At 29.3% G+C, this 18,909-nt stretch overlaps 2 protein-coding genes across 2 annotated transcripts in view; one reads left to right on the top strand and one right to left on the bottom strand.

Moving 5' to 3' along the window:
• The window catches only part of LOC119666471, a 40,040-nt gene extending 30,088 nt beyond the window's left edge, over positions 1-9,952 (top strand). The window contains exon 9 of the mRNA XM_038075747.1: positions 9,910-9,952. Within this exon, the coding sequence (XP_037931675.1) occupies positions 9,910-9,952 (43 nt within the window). The remainder of the gene's footprint in view (positions 1-9,909) is intronic.
• Positions 9,953-10,609: 657 nt separating this feature from the next.
• The window catches only part of LOC119666472 (nuclear pore complex protein Nup88-like), a 30,459-nt gene continuing 22,159 nt past the window's right edge, over positions 10,610-18,909 (bottom strand). The window contains exon 2 of the mRNA XM_038075748.1: positions 10,610-10,783. Within this exon, the coding sequence (XP_037931676.1) occupies positions 10,610-10,783 (174 nt within the window). The remainder of the gene's footprint in view (positions 10,784-18,909) is intronic.

Genomic DNA, 18,909 nt, shown 5'->3' on the forward strand with positions numbered 1-18,909 from the left:
TTAATTTTTTGTCATAAAGTAAATGATCATTTCAATGGCTCTCTCTGGGTGACAGAAACTTACGAAACGAAAGTAAGTGATGGACCAAAAGATCAGTGTCAGAGTAGAGTACAGAAACTGGTATGCTTAATCGATATGGAGACGCTTCTACAATTAACATCATAATATATAATCGTAGAGTGTGTGACAAAAAAGAAGATACCCGTCTTCCACAAATTCTCTCCCACGTGGAGTATAAGTGTCCAAAAACGTGGTCTTTAATTCTTTTTTTTTTTCCAAACAAAAAATGGTCAAAAACCAAGCAAGTTTGTATTAAAAACACTAGTTGTAAAATATTCCACTTAGTGTTTTCCAATATTCCAAAATATTCCATTAATGAACTATTTCGTTCTTCGTTCTTCTATTTCTTTCGTATATCAATCATCAATCAATCATCTAGATGTCAACAAAATCTTTCGTCCCGATTTTTAGTTTTTGATTCCATTCATAAGCTTTCAAGGTATTCGGCATCATAGGCATTTCTGCAGTTGCATTCAAAACTCAGTACACCAATAAATAATGACGGATTGATTTGTGAATTTTCCGAATTTATAATGGTAAAATCTATCACTTAAAATGGATTCAAAGTTTCAAAATTTTTGTTTCTAAAAATTATATCAAATAATTTTTCCTTTGTGTTTTTATTTCAAAAATATTTTGTTAATAATGTTTTACAAATGTACGCAATTATTTTATAACCATTGTTTTATATTAGCTTATGGTTTTCAACTACTTTGTCACTGTTCGACATTCACCAGAAGGCGACTATCTACTTCAGGTTTTCTGTACCTCAAATGCCTATCCGTTATTCTATATACGTGTATAAATCATATTGCACGTTCTATTAAAATGATATAAGTGGTTTATGGTTTATACTACTGGCTTCTCTATTTAAAAATGTTTGACAATTATATAGAAGAGCTCTTTTTGTGGTATCACAATGTCCCTATCTTTTTAAATGAACCCATTTTTTCAGAAATGTGGAGACACTGGTATTATCATTAACTTAAAGTTTATATATCATTCAGTTTTGGAATATATACTATGAATACTGGTATTTTAGAAGAGATTTTTTTAGAGAAGCCAGATATTCACATGCAAGACTTTTAACTTGTTAGTCCGTTTATTATATGTGCTTGTAATCATTAATAAAAATAATTTCCATTCAGTCATAACTTCTTTTTTATTATATAGAGCAGAACAAATTACAATAAATTAATTGTTAATATTAATAGTTAATAACATTACAATAATATTTGGCAGTAATGACAGCTATTTAGCTGTATGGTTAACCAAAAATTCAATTAATTAATAAAATTACGAAATGTTTTTGTTGCAATTTAATACTGTTCGAAAAACCTCTCTATTGAAAATAATAGTTAATATTAAAACTTAATATTATTAATAACATTTAATAGTAGTAAAAAAACAATGTAATAATTCAATAAAAAAAAAATTAAACACAAAGTACTTCCTAGACGATGTAATGAAACTGTACACTTGATTAAAATAAAGAACAGGACATTTTAAATATGTGGGCGTTTGGTCCTGTTTGTAATTTTTATTTACACAGTTTAAGGCTTATTTAACCCCCCGACAAAATGTCCTAAAAAAGGATTAATGAAATAAAATTATCTCTTTTCTGCCAAAGCAGAAAAATTTCAAAAATAGAAAAAAAATTATACACACATTAACGGATTTTTTTCTTCTAATTTTTTACAAAAAGGACATTTTTATACAAATAAAATATTTAAAAAAATGGTAAATTTTTAGTAAACACGTACAAATCTGCTACTTAATTTTTTTTTTTCTTGGTGTTTGTTCATTTGGATTTTTAAGCGGAAATACGCTTTGCTTCACCCTTTATCTTAAGCAGAATTTTATGACAAAAGTGCGTGGCATTTCCTTTTTAGGCGTTTTTTTCAGGCAACCAAAGTGTGGGTTGTAGTGGAATTGCATATAAATAAAAAATTAAATTAGGAATATTTTTTTCTATTCTTTTCAAATTACTAGCAAATAAAAGTTCCTTTAATAAAAAAGTGTCTCTAAACAATGAACACTGAAGTTTTCTTTGTAAATACGGGAAAAGGGTTATAATTAGTGGTCTTCTACTTAAGCGTGTAATTGTCTCAGTGGCATTTGATTAGAACTTTTATTTTAATTTTGAAAATTCTTTGTGAAGTAAACGCAATTGTAGTAATAAATTTTATATTTTATTGAGCCCAATTTGACAATAAGCAGCCAATTTTGGAACAATTCTTTTGTGGGCTTCTTACAATGAAGCCTACTCCAGTAATGTATATGGGAAGAAGGCGTAAAAAAGCATGAATCAGATGTGTATTTTTTATAAAAGCCATAAAGTTAAATTTATAAATTATTTACAATTATTTTAAGGATGGCAAAAAAAAAAAACATGGAATAAAACAAGAAACTCTAAGTAAAAAAAATTAATTCCAATAAAAACAATGAAATTTATTATCATAAAAAAACGCACTATCAATCCAAACGTTAGGAGTCTCCAATGGAGAATGATGTGATGATCCAAAATATTTGAACCAAACAATAGAAGACCTTCAAGTCTAAAATATATGTCAAAAATAAAAAAGTGTTATGTATAAAGACAGTTGTGCTCTTCAAACTTTTCTTTATAATAATTAAATGGATAAAAAAACGGCATTTTCATTTAAAAACAAACCATCAACCACTTTCTTTGTCAAATGTATAGAGTATGATATCGCTGCCAAATCTATAAATCAATTCTTAAATTCAAACAATTCCAAAAAGAGATCAAGGAGATCGTTTTTTTGTCAGAGCTTCAAGAAAAAAAATTATATTTTTTGATAAATAAAGTCAAACTTCAATAGCTCGAATCAACATTTTGCAAAGCAAAGGTTCGACTTACGGAGACTCCACGTTAAAGAATTTTTTTGTAATTGTATGTCTCTAAACCCTGTTGCACTGTATTTAATTCAAGTAATAGAACTTCGAGTTATGGAGCAAAATTTGTGTATATAATATTTTAGTGCTATTGAAGAGAATTTTACATTTTGATCAAGTTTATATGCTTTAAATAAATAATTCAGTAAATAATGCAAAAAAAATTTCGAGGTTCTCAAAACCTCTGCAACAAGAATTTTACAACTTTAAAAATATAAGTAATACAAATATCTGAATTGCTCCAACCCTACAGCAACAATAAAATCTTTACAATATGTAAAATTCAATATAATGAAAGTGGAAGACTATGTATATTTATATTTTCTATATCATTTTTAAATGACTATAATAAAAGATATATTAAATTATTAGTCATAATTCTAGAAATAGGTAGTTATATAGCCTTATAACCGTAATATGCAAATCTCTTAGACCTATAAATAGTTGACAAATCAGAGAAAATAAATAATATATTTTATAAAATGTGATCTGAAAGAGTTAATCATCTTGTTTCAATGAAAACCAGTTTAAGGATGCACTTTTTATAAAATATTGTAATATTAGATAGATAGATTGGTTATATTGATTTTCATCAATTTACCATCAAGTTAGACAACTGCGTTCTTAGTGATACAGATTCCTTCTGAAATCTGTAGCCAAGCTCGTTGGTTGTCTGTGGCGTTATGTAGCCACATTGCTTCAACACTTTCAATATGTACCGTCGTACATTTATGACATCATCATGGTACCACTACACTATTATCGTGCCTTTGTACATTTTTGTTTTCGTTAACTTCGTACATGCTATGTATATATATATATATATATTGTTTTTGAAGAAATATTGTTGTAATTCTTTTTTGAATTATTAAAATTATTCAGTAATCTTAGGGATCTGGTCAAGTTTATAGAACTGTTAGCTTGGTTTTCATTTACCTAATTGGGGACTCGTTACCTTTTTCGGCGTTAGTTGTATACTGATTTAAATCGATGTGTGTACGAATGCTATTCCTGTGATACCACAATGGGCCATTGTTTGAGCTCAAGTGGGCTTTTTCAAAACAAGGCCGCCACTCCAAACTTCCTACCTACCGTCGCCAAACTTCCTAATTTTTTTCAAGAATTTCAAAACTAGAACAACATTTGATGTCCCTTCTAGTGAGAGTTAAAAGCACATGCATATTGTTGTATATGAAGGAGTACGTATGAATATAACAGGGATTGACGATCGAAGCCCGCAGGGGTCAGAGTCCCCTAGTATTATATATTACTGTAAAATACGGTTAACTTATAAATTATAATAAAATATATTATAAAATTTGACTTATATTTTATTCTAAGCATGTTTTATTATTTAATATACATACTAATGTAAACTTATGTATTGTAAATATGTAATGTAATATTTTATTTTCCCTCGCAACTTAATGCCACTTAATAACAAAAATATGAAATCATTAAATTTCCGTAAAACATTCACTTTTAATACTCATAAAAACATAATATATAAAATTTAATATTGAATATTTTATTACAAACAAAAATAATAACAATAATAATGTCCGCCACCAGAATGGAATGTCCCCATTTCTATGCTAATCGAAGTAATTTGACAGTTATTGTAACGTCAAATGAAATTACCTGATATCAGCAAAGAACTCTAAGGTAATTTCAGGACATCCACTGTATTCTGGTATTTGTTTGGCAACGAGACGGAGACGGAACGGTTGAAATGCCCATAATCAGAAACTGCTTATGAAATGCGAATAACTTTTTTTTAGTGAATTTGAATATTTTAATAAGTTTCGACTACCGAACGAACGACACAATACATAACCAACAACAGGATACAGGGATAAGCGAATTTTGTAGATTAGGCAAAATGCGCGATTTTTGAACATTATAAGACCCACTCTTGCTCCTGCTACTGCTCTTACCGAGGGTTTTGCTCTATGTCAGCCGTTTTCGGTTATTACCAAAAAATTTGAATATTTTGAAAATAATAAACTGCGGGTGAGTTAGTAAGTGGCATTCTCATCATCGTGTTGGAACAAGGAAGATGGTAAGTGGCATGATGTAAGGGTGTTCTCTACCGTACACCTTTACTTTACTTTCCAAATGTGGCTCATTATTATGCGCTGCGGAAAAATTTCTTTGCTTTTTATAATGTCGATTGTCTTGCAAGTTTACAATTCAGCCGCTGCCAAAGCCAAAGCTAAAGCAATAGCCATAGCCGTTGTCGTCGCCGTCGCAGTCACAGTCGCAGCTACAGCGTTTTTCAAATATCATTTTTATGTCTTTTATGTTAATTCATATTTTGTCATAATTCCGTACCACCAATTTATGTGCAACAATTTTGATAAGGGGGTGGTGGTAGGCAAGTTACCGCTACAAAATATTATTTAATCCTTTTAATGAAAATTAGTTCCTCTCAATACTATTTAATATATTTACGCGCCTGCATGAGTGGTATGGCATGGATCTGGATTTGTTTACTTGACTTATCAAAATATTTGTTTGCAACCCTAAATCAACACTTTCCACCTTTTTGATTATAAATTTTTTTCTATTTTTTTTTTTGTATTTCATTAATGATGCGAAAGAGTTAAGCGTTACATAAATGATATTTTTCGTGAGCTGAGTGTTTGAGATACAAACCAAATAACATAAAAAATATCACTAAAAAAATATAGTACTTTTATAAATATACAGAACCAGAAATGAAAAGCGATGTAGAGTGGAAAGAGAAAGGTGAAAAGATAGTGAGAGAAAAAGAAATAAAAAAAAAGAGATAGATGTATAAATTTCGAAAGATATGTATGATTAATTTACAACCGAGAGGATATTCAAAAGTACCAGGTTTTGAAATGTAAATTAGTACATATAAACACACAGTAAATCTGCAGTAATTCAATGATATTACAAGAAATATTATTATCCCCTTAAGCACACCTATCAATAAAGTTCACAAAATTTTTATTCCTATTAAGCAAGCTTAAAGATCTGTACTGTTAAATGGTTCTTAAAAAAGTTTAATCAATTTTCAACAGTTGGTGTATGACTATGAAATAAATATACATATATGAAAGTGTTTTTTCAGACCCTCTCAATATGTCTGGTAATTAGCTTCAGACTATCGAATTCAGAAATGTTTTTTAAGCTGAAGTAAAAACCATTCATAATATGGTTAACGTGGTCAGGTGTAATAGGATGTTTAGTGATGGCCATATTGTTTTAATTGTCAATCAGAAATCACATCATTCACAGTGTAGGAACAAAATTAAGACCATAACGTTATGCAGAATAACTGTCTATGACTAAAGTAAAGCAAACAATCTGTATCTAATTTAAGGATTGGGTCATACTAGTAATTTCTTCTTACACGGGGTTGATCTTTCATTTCCTAAGGAGAGTTAGGATCTTCTCTCCTATTTTTTCCTCTATTTCTCTATTTCCTATATTTTTTCTCTCTCTTAGTTTTTAGTTGTTGCTCTTTTTCTATTTTGTTGTTAGCAAAAATCTAGCTTATCCAGGTTTGTTAAAGTATCCTTATATTCATGGCTCTACTCACAAATATGACTTTCGTCTTTTATCGTTATATCACCATACAATCTGCATCAGTTTTTTTGTATCTCATCAGTGCCTTTGACATTTTTAATTTTATCTAGTTCTGCGATTTCTAATGACGTTGCATTTTTATTTCTGTTACATGCATTTTTTGATAATATTTAGCCTGGGTGCTCTAGTATTCAGAGAGATACGCTATCCACATTACGAATAGTAAACAGTTCGTTGATTTTTCTCTTGAGATATGTAGGCATGTTTTAGTAAGCATAGGTCACCAATTTCGTTTACTATTCAAGCAATGCTGTGTTTATTCTGTGGCCAATTAAATAACTTGAACTTCGAAATAGCTGTTATTGGATCATGATTTGCGGTGGTTTAATACCGGTTTTGATATATAATAAATCTAACTATTTAGCCTTTATTACGTATATTCAATTGCTATTAGAAATTAATATAGATTTTTGAAACACATTCCAAATGGATTGATATCTTCTGATTTCGTTGAGGTGTTATGAAACGGTAACCATCTTCCATACCGATATCGGCAAAAAATATAAAGCTGACAATCTGACTAGACTTTTTCAAATAACACGATATCAGATATATAAAATATAGAATAAAAATAAAAGTAAGACAAAGTCTAAATACGTTTTCAATTGGAACATACAAATGCATCCTGTTAGTGTCAACAACTTCTCAGGCATAGTGTCAATCTGTTTAATTCCGTTATTACAGTTCATTATTTGATTTATGTGACTAGATTCTCTGGTCTACATAGAGAATTCTTCAGAAGACTATGTAGGAAGAGTGTACAAAGAAAACAATTAAACAATTATTATGCTGCTCTTCAGTTTTTTTCATACAAAAAGAGGGGATCCAAAAGATGGAATGATATCAGAAATTAAAGCAAATCCTATAATGTTAGCTTAACGGGTCCCAAGACTAAGTGAATGTTAATACTTTCCATGTTTGGGGTTGAACTTATAAAATTATCCGCAATAGAATATACTAAACTTTAAATAAAACTAATGAATAATTTTTACTCTTAATAAACGATTATTTATATACAATGTAAGTATTAGAATCTACACAGTATAATATTCTACAACTTGACAAATATTTTTTCGATACAACTATAAATAATTAAACTAAAAACTAAAAAAAAAATTAAAAAGCTATTAATTTTTCTGCCAGTGCTTTTTTTAAAACATTTTGAAACTCTATACTATATAATATGACAATAAAAAACTTTGTTAAAGTTATGCTCCTTGCATGTAGACAAGACCTCCTTCCGTCCTTGACGACATTACCGACTTCGTTATCCTGCTAGCCGCGGTAGTTACACTTAACTGAGTTGTTTGCAATTGTGGCGAATTTCTTTCGGTGAAATTTGTGTAAATAATCCTTTAAGTTCAGTATTTGAAGCGGCATAAAATGCACAATTGCGCTTGTTTTATCAAAAGATTTTGTTTCAACTATTACCACGGCTAACTCTGGCAGTCTCCCTCCTGCCCTTATAAAGTAATTTATAATAAAAATAAAAGCCTCACAAATGAGCAATCGAAAATTCGCATTATATTCTGAAAAGTAAAATGCAACATCTCAAAAAGTACAGAGGCGAGGGAAGAGAAATTGCAAGACTATTTGAAACTAAAAATGTTGAGAAAGTTTTGTCAAAAATTCAAAAAAGACGCTTTAACGTCCTGTGATATGAAAAAGGATGTACGCTTATTGTCAGAGAAAGACTAGAAAATTTGGTATTCAAAATGCATAATTTTGTTCTCAAAAAGCGAGGACTGCATTGTAAGATGTACAATAAAAAATTTTTTTGCTGTCGCTATTTAGTCATTCTTGAACGAAATTTTTGAAACCACTATTTTAAACTTTTAGATATTTTTATTTATACTTTAATATTTATAAAATAGTTTCACTTTAGAAAATCAAGTAAAAAATAAATTATTGTAAAAATTGTTTTTAGCAATAATTGGTAAAAGCAAATGGTATTGAGCTATCTAAAAAACCAGCCTAGGGTCAATATTTTTTTCGCTAATTATGTAAACATGGTTTACCGTATGTTAAGGATAAAAAACACTGGCGGTTTTTTTAAACTGTTCAGTGGTGATGAGCACAGTATTATAATTTAATTTAGCAGTCATCATCTATTTAGTTTTTAAAGGAATAAAAGCTATAACTTTTCTTTGGATGATATAAATTAATTTCATTACTTTTTTTGCCTGATTTATGTTATCTGGCTTCAATGGATGGATTAGCACCTTCTGGACTCCATAGTACCAAGTTTTATAACCTGTTAAAATTGTATTGAAAATGCTTGTATCCTCCACTTTTTAAGCTTGCAAACAAATCACATTTTAAGTCTCGATAAATATTTTTGGAACCCATTGAAATAGCCCTTAGCAATTTACTGGATCAATCTTGGACTGACCATGATTTTTCACTTCACCAGAACGATGCTTAAATAATTAATGGAAAATTTTGAATACCTTCATGCGATTGGTTCTCCACAGATATTCAGTATGAAATCTTTGAAATCATTTCGAGATTGTCAGAAGCGATGGTGCATTCTTTTCATATTCTATTTGGCACACATTAAATATAATGACTGTTTTAATTAGTTTACGTTTTCTATGTTAAATCCGCGGGCATATTTTGATTTCTCAAATATTTATTTTGCGGTATTAACTAAGTATCCTCAATAAAATATGATATCGTTCTTAACACACTATGAGCGGGGCAGGTATTTGTACCCGTTGCGAGGATTGTCACTTATAAGCGCGACAGGTATTAGTACCCGTTTAAAATAAGTAATTTTAAGTGAGATGCAGTCATATATTTGATACATTATATTCCCTTGTGTCACTTAAAATTGCTTATTTTAAACGGGTACTAATACCAAATTTAATCAAATTTAATCTATTGTCTTCAAGTAGACTCTATTGATTATTATAACTATTCCAGCGCTTTACCCAACCGTCTTCCGATATACATACATTTTTCATAGATTGATTAAGTTTTACCTGCAAGTTTTATGGAGATTTTTGTTTTATGGTTTTGAATGAATTCCACGAAGTGCTAATAGCAGTTCAGTTGAATATTACTAGTATGTTCGATCATTGTGAAAGGATGACTTTGTGCTATCGCAGAACACTCAAAAGTATAATTGCAAAAAAGGTGATGTAGGTGATGGCAACATATAGCGCTAAAATTTTATACGGTAACACAATTCAGTGCTACCAATTAACAGAAAAAATGGAGTTCATATTTTTTGTATTATTCGTTTTTCTTGGTTTAATAAATAATTGTGTGTAATTATTTTATAACTTAAAATTGTATTTTAATAATTTTTAGCGTTTATGAAAAAAAATCTCAACCCAACTTATTTGCTGAATAAGAAGTTATTAAAATGAAAATTATAATTGCAGTCCATAAAAATGACAACATTATTGAGTTATAGCTATCATTCCTAGAAAGACTACTACATTATGCTACAATTTACTAGCAATTGGTGTTTGAAGTGGGGACTGGAATGGGAACGTCTCAATATAATTGCAATTACTTTGATTACTCTGAGGCGAAGCTGAGTAATGACGCCTGACTTTCACTTTGGAAAATGCTTTATTAATGGCAAATTAAAAGCAATAAAAAACAGATGTGCTAAACGCAGCACATTTTACACCAAAGTTAACCTCTAAAAATTCACCTTAACTAGCATCGGTTTCGGCTTCAGTTTCTCAGTTTCGGTAGTAAGTGAACGGGCAAATAAATAAGCGGGAAATTATAATAATGGCTTTTGAAAAAATGGAAACTTTTAAGACTTCGCAACAAACTTTTGCATCCAAAATGTTGCGCTATGCAGTTTATCATAATTCTTTTTCGGTTGATTTTCTTTTTCAAAAGTAATTTCAATTTTAAGCTTGAGTAATGACAATATTTATTAGTATACCTCGCTTTTTTTCACTTTTAGAGTTTTGATGTTAATGGAGTTTTGATTTTAATTTTGGATAACAGATTGTCATTACACTCAGAATAAAATTAGCATTTATTTGACTTACCCACATGTGATTTTCTCTTTGCCATTCATATATTGACCAGATTTGCCATAGCGAAGTGGTAACTCCATAATAGCTACACCTTTGGGTCCAGCTAAAGCCATGCTGATACCACTGCGTGATATGTGAAGACGTTCAACTTTAAAATCTTGTGGTATTGATGGCACTAGGGTCTATAATAAAAATAAATGAATTATTTTTTTGTTGAACTTCTGTATAATTTAATTTTGCACTTTTTCAGTACAAATGCAAGAAATATTGACTTGATCCACGAATATACAAGTTTGGAAATATTTATCGAAATACAGATATTTGTATTACATAGTTCTAATGGGTACTATTGATGGAATTTTTTTTTTATGGTGGAAGTTTTTCCAACATCCAGTATGCTGTGAATATTGAAAATCTAATGCGATTGTTTTCGTTTCTCGGATTAGGGAATTCTTTTTAGCATTTATGATAAATTAATAGTCAAAATTTAAATAAGGTATTGATATTAAAGAATTAAGTAACAATAACACATTTTATATGTTAAAATAAAATAAAAAATAATATGTTAAATAATTATAATGTAAAACAAATTAAAGTGATGTACTGAGAAAAAAATACATTAAAATTGCTTTGCAATATAATTAAATAGAAACATCATTTACTAATGTAATTAAGTTATTATTAGAAATCGGTTATGAATTGCTTGCTTAATTGAATTTTTAAAATTGTGAAGTAAACCTCTTCACTCTTTTCACGCAAAGCTTCAGAGCTCAACTTGATTTATAAGAAAAATAATTGGTTGTGCAGAAAGTAATTTCAATCCAAATCCAATAATGGATTTCAAAATTTTTTTCAGAAAAACATCATTTTGATGTCCGTTATTTATTCCTTAAATGTCAAGAAAAGATTTAAGGTGAAACAGTATATTTGGCGGAAATTCAAATGAGGTTCTACAAATACTGTGATCAATTTTAAAATATATTTTAATCAGCTATATATACTAGGAACAAAAAAAGTGAGTTACAATTTGGACTGTTGCAGTTTAACTACACTTAGCACTTTTTCCAGATCTCCAGATCTCCAGATCTGGCACTTTCTGTTCACAACTTGTCCAAGCTTATTAAAATTTTTTTATAAAGCAATAAAAATGTAGACACTAAAAAAAACTATTTCTTAATTTTGTAATTTCTGCAAAAATTAATAAGAAGATATTACAACTAAAAAATATTATTTTTCAATTAATTATATTACACAACAAAAAATTTTGTAAAAATGTGCAATAAATGATGTCTCTATAAAAACAATATCTTTGAAGTTTTAACAAATAAAAAATTGGTTGAAATTTCTATAAGTTGGACTTATAGAACCAAATAATATTTTCAAAAACAACTGATGATCAGTGTTTGGCGAACAGTTAAATAGTCGGGTAAAAAATTCAATTATTTAAAAAATAAAAGTCTCAAGAGTTCGAATAGAAATTAAAAGATAACAACAACAATTTAGTTAATTTATTGAAATTTGGCTGATCAAACAATGCTGTTTCGAGAATTGCATTTTATCATAAGACGACTCTCGGCAAGAAAAAATTAATAACAAAAGTTTGTTGTTCTAATTTAATGCTATAAAAAGATGCTTTATAAAATGAATTTCTTACATCTTAATTGACTTCAACAATTGAATTAAAAAAGAAGTTCATTTGTTAAAATAGGATAACCAGTAGCACCAAAAGAGAACAAATATATATATATATATAAGTAAAACAAATAAGTTAATTGCACTAAAAATGCGAAAAAAAAACAAATTCAACAAAAATGCCATATGCTTGTTAAGAGCACTAAAATAAAACAATAATTTAAAAAAAAAAATTTTTGCAGCAAGCTTTATTCTATACAAACATTTTTGATGTTTAAAAAAAATATAATTAATTGAAAGCTAAGTTGATATTAAAAATAAATACATGTACGTATTTTGTAACAAGTAAAAAAATAATATAAAATACCAAAAAAAAAAAGATATACATTTTATTACTTTAAATTATTTTTAATGTATGAATCTAACAATAAAATCCCTTTCTTTAGATAATTTTTGTTTTACGTGATTTCACAACATAACGACTCAACACCACATCAAATCCAAACTCCTTTTTTCGTGCCTTTCCATATAAACAGACATTCACAAGACACGTACCAGGCAATTAATGTGAGCATCAGAAAAATATTGCCTATCTTGGAACTTTGCAAAATAAAACACTTCTTCATAGGTAGGCCGGCAATTTGAACAAAGCAACTTTTTATTTATCTTTTGTGCGAGAAAACAAAGAATTTTGACTTTTCCGTAAAGTAAAACACAAGAATATTTCCAAAATAAAAAACTTCTTGTCTTAATCTCGTATATGAAGCGCAAAATTGCTGTAATTGTGTAAGCAAACAATAACACACTATACATACTATACATACTATATATACGAACACAAATAATCCTTAATGTACACAGATACATGCGCGATAATTATGACATCCTTAATAAAATTTACAAGCAATACAACAAAAAGTACCGATAGTCAAAATTTAGATTTATATGACGACTTAAAGGTGTACTCTATACAGATGTTAGATATTTAGACGTGGTATATAAATATATATTTAATAAGTTTAATTATTTTTTCTAATTTATGTAATTGATCATTTAATAGAAAATGTGCAATAATAGAATGTTATTTTCTTTTGTATCGAAGAATGTTACTAGCACCAGGACCTACAAAATCTACCTCCAATAGTATCTTTAACTATAACTTAAAGGTCTATGGTAATGGAAGCGACTTTTCATTCGATATTTCATCATTATATAAAAATATTTTTCTCAAACTTCTGTCATTCTCTTCTTTCAGTCGAGTATAGGGTTTTTATCATCCTTTCATATCGATCTTTATTTGTTGCTTGTCCTCCGACTTTTAGCTATTACTTTTGAGCCACGGCTATTTTGCAGATAGCATTTTAGCGCCTGAAGAGCAATATTTTCATTACACATGAGAGAGGTTTGAGAGGATGATACAAGATAACAAAGGACTTAAGCTCAAAAAGAGATTTTCAAAAATGACGGTACTTTAATAACTGATGTTATGAAACAAGTAGAATTTTCAAAACATTATAAATATAATACATGACAAAAGTATAGCAGAAATTGTTAGAGTCAGAAGTTGAAATCCCAATAGGGATAATGATTGTTGTACTCTTAGCAGCGCTGAAATATATTTAACGATTAAATCGTTTAAGTTGAGTAAAGCAACACTAAGAGATAGCTTTTTTGTGTATTTCAACAAAGCCATTTGAAATAGATATCAATAAAAATTTAAAAAAAATAATATGAAATCGCAACTATTTCTAGAATTTAAGCAGGTATTTGACTACAACAATCTTACTTACTTACTTATTTAAGTAAGTTACCGGAATTTGGTCTGACGCAGCATATTCCTCCAGACGGTTCTGCTGCTTGTGCAGCTTCTCCAGTCTCGTACATCAAATCGGGTTATCTCCACTGGAGATACGGTCCACCTCTACACCTTCTTCCACCAACTACTGTTTTAAATATTCTTTTCGGTGGAGCATCATCATTCATTCTCACGACATGACCAGTGATGTCGCTGGATGTTAATTCGCTAAATTATATCAATGTCATGATAAAATTTGTACAGCTTGTAGTTCATACAGAGGCGGTAGTTGTGGCCAACTCGTAGAGGACCAAAGATTTTACGAAGAAGACACGTTGCCTTGTGTACTCGATTCGGAGGGCGACTATACAAAGCAATATATCTGATTGCATTTAACATGAAAAATTTTAACGTCTTCCTCAATCGAAGTGGCCGCACAGCTTTCACTTGACACCCCTGGATAGTTATCTGGCACCCGCTGAGTAATGAACTAATATAAGTGCGTACAGCGAGTTCAATCCCCAGGATTTTTAATTTAGGTTGCACCCGTCACATAAAATCAGTCACCCGTGAATAACGTTAGAATGTCTCGGAATTGGAACTGGAATTTTGACGACTGCTCTAATGACTTGTATATAATTCGCTATTATATCTAAATTTATATATAATTTAGAAGTATATTAGTCAAACTAATTAAAATTATAATTAGTAGCGAATCATTTAGAATATGTAGTCGAGCGAGACAAGGTTGTTACTTTTTGATCTACTGTTTATTGCGGTGGTTAAAAGGGTTAATTGATGTATAGAGTCACAACATCGGCATAGATTGGTTCTTTTTAAAGAAAATCGGAGATTTATGACTTAGTATCATAATTACTGGAGAGATATTGGTTTATGGGATTGATATGTAATTTTGTCAACAGTCATCTAAATGGATTAAAAGAATTGTAACCGAATGAAGTTATATCAAAGTCACTCAAAAACGATGGTATACTTTAAGTTTTTTTTTGACATTCGTGATTTCGTATATCAAGCGTTCTTTTTAAAGGAATGGACTCACTAATGTGTATTATATTAACATATTGAATATCGTTTTGGTGGAAACAAATTCTGGATATAAGAAAAATTTGTAAAATGAAATGAAATTTTATTATTCTCAAAACTAAAGTTTTCGCTATTGGGTAGCCGTTTTGGTTCTGTTGAAGTTATCAAACAAATTTTCTAATGGGAGCTTATACCAGAGAAATACAAATATTTCGATTATTGTTGACACAGTTTTAATACAATAATATACCATTAAAGAGGAGATACCATAATTGAAAGGTGACAATTGAAAGGTGACCTAAAGTTAATTTAATAACTCTAGATGGTTGTTTGTAACGTAATATATATTATAACAAGTAAATATCTCTTATTTCATATTATATATGGTATATATAAATATTTTCAATCAAGCGGTGTGATTTTTTTTATATTTCCACTTCATGTATTCGACAAAGACCAACCAAAATTGTAGTAACAGGAACCAACCAGTGCAGATAATGAAAGTAATGAATAAGATTTTTTTTACAAAAGAAAAATGTTCTATAAAGAAATAGTAAAAGTAAAAGTAAGAGTCTATGAATAAGAAAATTCGCTGACATGTAAAATTTTACAATTTTAATGTCAAAAGTGAATCCTGTAGATATTACACATAAGTAAACACAATAGCGAATCTTTTGTATGCTAACTTATAGGAATGCTTAATATATTTGAGTTTACGTGTGTGCATGATTTTGACGTTTCCTCAAGCTTATCTAAAGCAATTAAAAAAAATTTGAACTTCCGTAATTTGCCATTTTTCTTAATACAATCACTTCTTTGGGTCTATTGTGTAGGTTGCATACATGGTTGCATATAAAAATACGAAAGGATAATGGGTTGCGGTTCATTCATTTGCTTAATTTATCGCGAATATTAACATTAACAATCTTTTATGAGTTCATTAACAAATTGTAGAAAATACGGACTAAAAATAACACCACAGAATAATAGAACTAGAAAATGAGAAGAGAGAAAAATATTTATTAAAAACTTTAAATTTTAATTTAAACTATAATTTAATAAATTAAAAGCAAGTAAGAATAATTTTATTATCATTCTAACTCTTAGCAAGAGCGACAGTTCTCATAGCGAAAAGTTCTTGGTCATCTTTGGACAAAGACCACCACTTAGAAAACCTTCGGTATAGAGTTCATTTCATTGCCTAATAATCACTATTTCCGATAAATCTATTAAACATCTCTTGAAAAAGGATTCTTTTTATGATTTGTAGAATACCTTCTGCTCAAAAAGTATCCGGATTTTGTTGTTTGTTAACTACTCCGAAAGTAATAGACAGTTTTCAAAAAAATATTGTTTTTGTCATGTTGGTACAACCTTTTTTGACATATGGTACAAATTTGAGCGCCATCTGTCAATTAGTTTATTTACAGCAGCTGTTAATGTGAGACTACCTCAAGTGCATTTAGCGATTTTTACTATGGAAAATTCTTGTTGTACGAGATTTTTTGATTAACCAAACACGGCACCACTGTCATCGCTCAGGCACCATATTCGCCAGATCTGGATCCGTGCGAATCAATAAAATCGAAATCAATAAAAGAGAATTCGCTGAAGGAACTAAAAGCCATACCTGCACGGGCCTACGAAAAGTGTATGGAAGATTGGGTTAAGCGTTGGCATATGTGTATCGCTTCAGAAGGAGCATATTTTGAAGGAGATGAAATAAATTTGGAATAAAAGACATCTAGACATCCAAAATATATGTGCTTTAAAAAAAAAACCCTTTATCAACTTCTTAAGTTAATAAAAATGATTGTCAGTCCATGATGTTTTATACTGTATTTTAGTAATGATGGGTCGCCCTCATGTTTGTTTTGGTTAATCGTTAACTTTATAGTTGCATTTAAAATCCATTTTCGTGATGTTATAGATCTCTATATTCATAAAAGGTGTCTTATCTAAGCCTTATTTCTTTTCTTGACTTCTGCTTTGATATGAACACTATTCCCCCATTGTCATAGGTTGTTACTGAAGCTTACTTGATTGAAGATTTATATATAATCCGTTTATATAAAATTAAACTTCAATGTTTTTATTTTTTTAATTACAATAAAACGCGTTTGTTCAATTTACGTAAAAAACATGGATTTTACTTTACGATTATTCCTATTTAATAGCTTTTGGTAATAAAGTGTTCAGAAAATATATAATCCGCTATCAAAATTATTTAGTATTAATATTTCAGAATTGAAAGTGAAATAAAAAATATAATGATTTAAAAAAAAATAGACTTTGGTTTTAAATTAAACTGGAGATGCTACGAGACCTTACAGCTCATGTGATCAAAAGTTGTGGTAAATGTTTCTGAGACACATATTTATGTTATCTCTGATTTTGCACGTCTCTGATCTATTGTGTGATCCTAAAAATTTGAAACTGGTTTTGAAAATTTAGGGATGTGTGTACATTAATACAAAGCGCGATGGGTAAACTTTCTGTACACGATGGAGTGTACCTTAAACTTTATCAGTACCTGTTTGTCCATTTTTAGTTATCATACAAAGGTAACAAAACTTCTTAAATAAACTTGTATGGTTGTCAGCGACTATAGTTAGAGGATATTTGTTGATGTTTGCAATAAGCTAAAATTTTCAGATAGAACACTGGAATTCTATCACACGATAGAACGTTCTAACTCTACATCAAAAGTGGGGATCATTAAGCAGATATCATCAGCTTAATCAAAGACAGGAAGTGTCTGAAATGGGCACAGGGCCTCTTGAAAGTATAAAATGTTCGCTGGTGTTATATTGAAAGCGTACTGAGCATTTCGAACTTTCGTATAAAACTTAAGTAATTTATTTTTTGGGAATGTCATTATGCTATAAAGGATCTTGAAATGTGTAAGTGAATTGTGTTTTAAGAAGTGGCGTTCAATAAAGGCATTAAGTCAGACTTTCTCACTTTTGTGACAGTTAAATTTATTTAAAAATATGAAGTTTTGATTTTAATATAATTTTGGTTATTAAACCAAAATAAAAGATTATTAACGTTGTTTGTATAACTCTCAGTTTTGTTAGTTAAAGGACCATATCTAGTGTTATAAAGGCAATGCCATACAACAGAAATGTGTACACGTTGTGTATAATAGTCCTTACATTGTCACTGATTGATTGAAATGTCACAGTGATATGTTTCTCAAATAAAAAAAATTATATTTCAAAATGACGTATAAATGCGGTACCCTTAATAAATAGTGAAGCAGAATGGTATTAAAAAAAAACTACACACAGATCCAAACATATACATAAGGATATGAAGAGCCATAAATGTTCTTTTGGTGCTATGTAAAGCATTTTGCGTTTGGTTTTGATTTGATAAGCAAATAAGAATAAAAAAATGATAATAAATAAATAAAAATATCCTTAAAAAATAGTGCTACTTAAAAAAAAGTAAGAAAAATTTTAAAATGCCAACAAGAGAGTGGAATGGCAAAAAGGAACAAATGCTTTATCGTTTATATTTAAGTTAGAAAAATTGCCAGTGATTAATTTAATAGAGACAAAAGCAGCATTTTTTATGCAGTAACTTGGTAAAAATAACAAAAATAAAAAAAAAAAATAAAGGAAAATTAAATAAAAAAAGATGCATGTTATATTTGAGGGATGCTTTGGAGATCGACTTACATGTTCTGGTTCGGGTGTATGCAATATATTATATGGTCGGACTTTTTCCATTTGTACAATTCAACTTTTTTTTTTTTTGGCTGTATTTTTGGGTAGCTTTGCATAAATATTTTAAAAGCGAAATGCTAATATAGACATTAATTTTATTTTG

This window comes from Teleopsis dalmanni, chromosome 1 (assembly GCF_002237135.1).
Source record: "Teleopsis dalmanni isolate 2A chromosome 1, ASM223713v2, whole genome shotgun sequence".
NCBI lineage: Eukaryota > Metazoa > Arthropoda > Insecta > Diptera > Diopsidae > Teleopsis > Teleopsis dalmanni.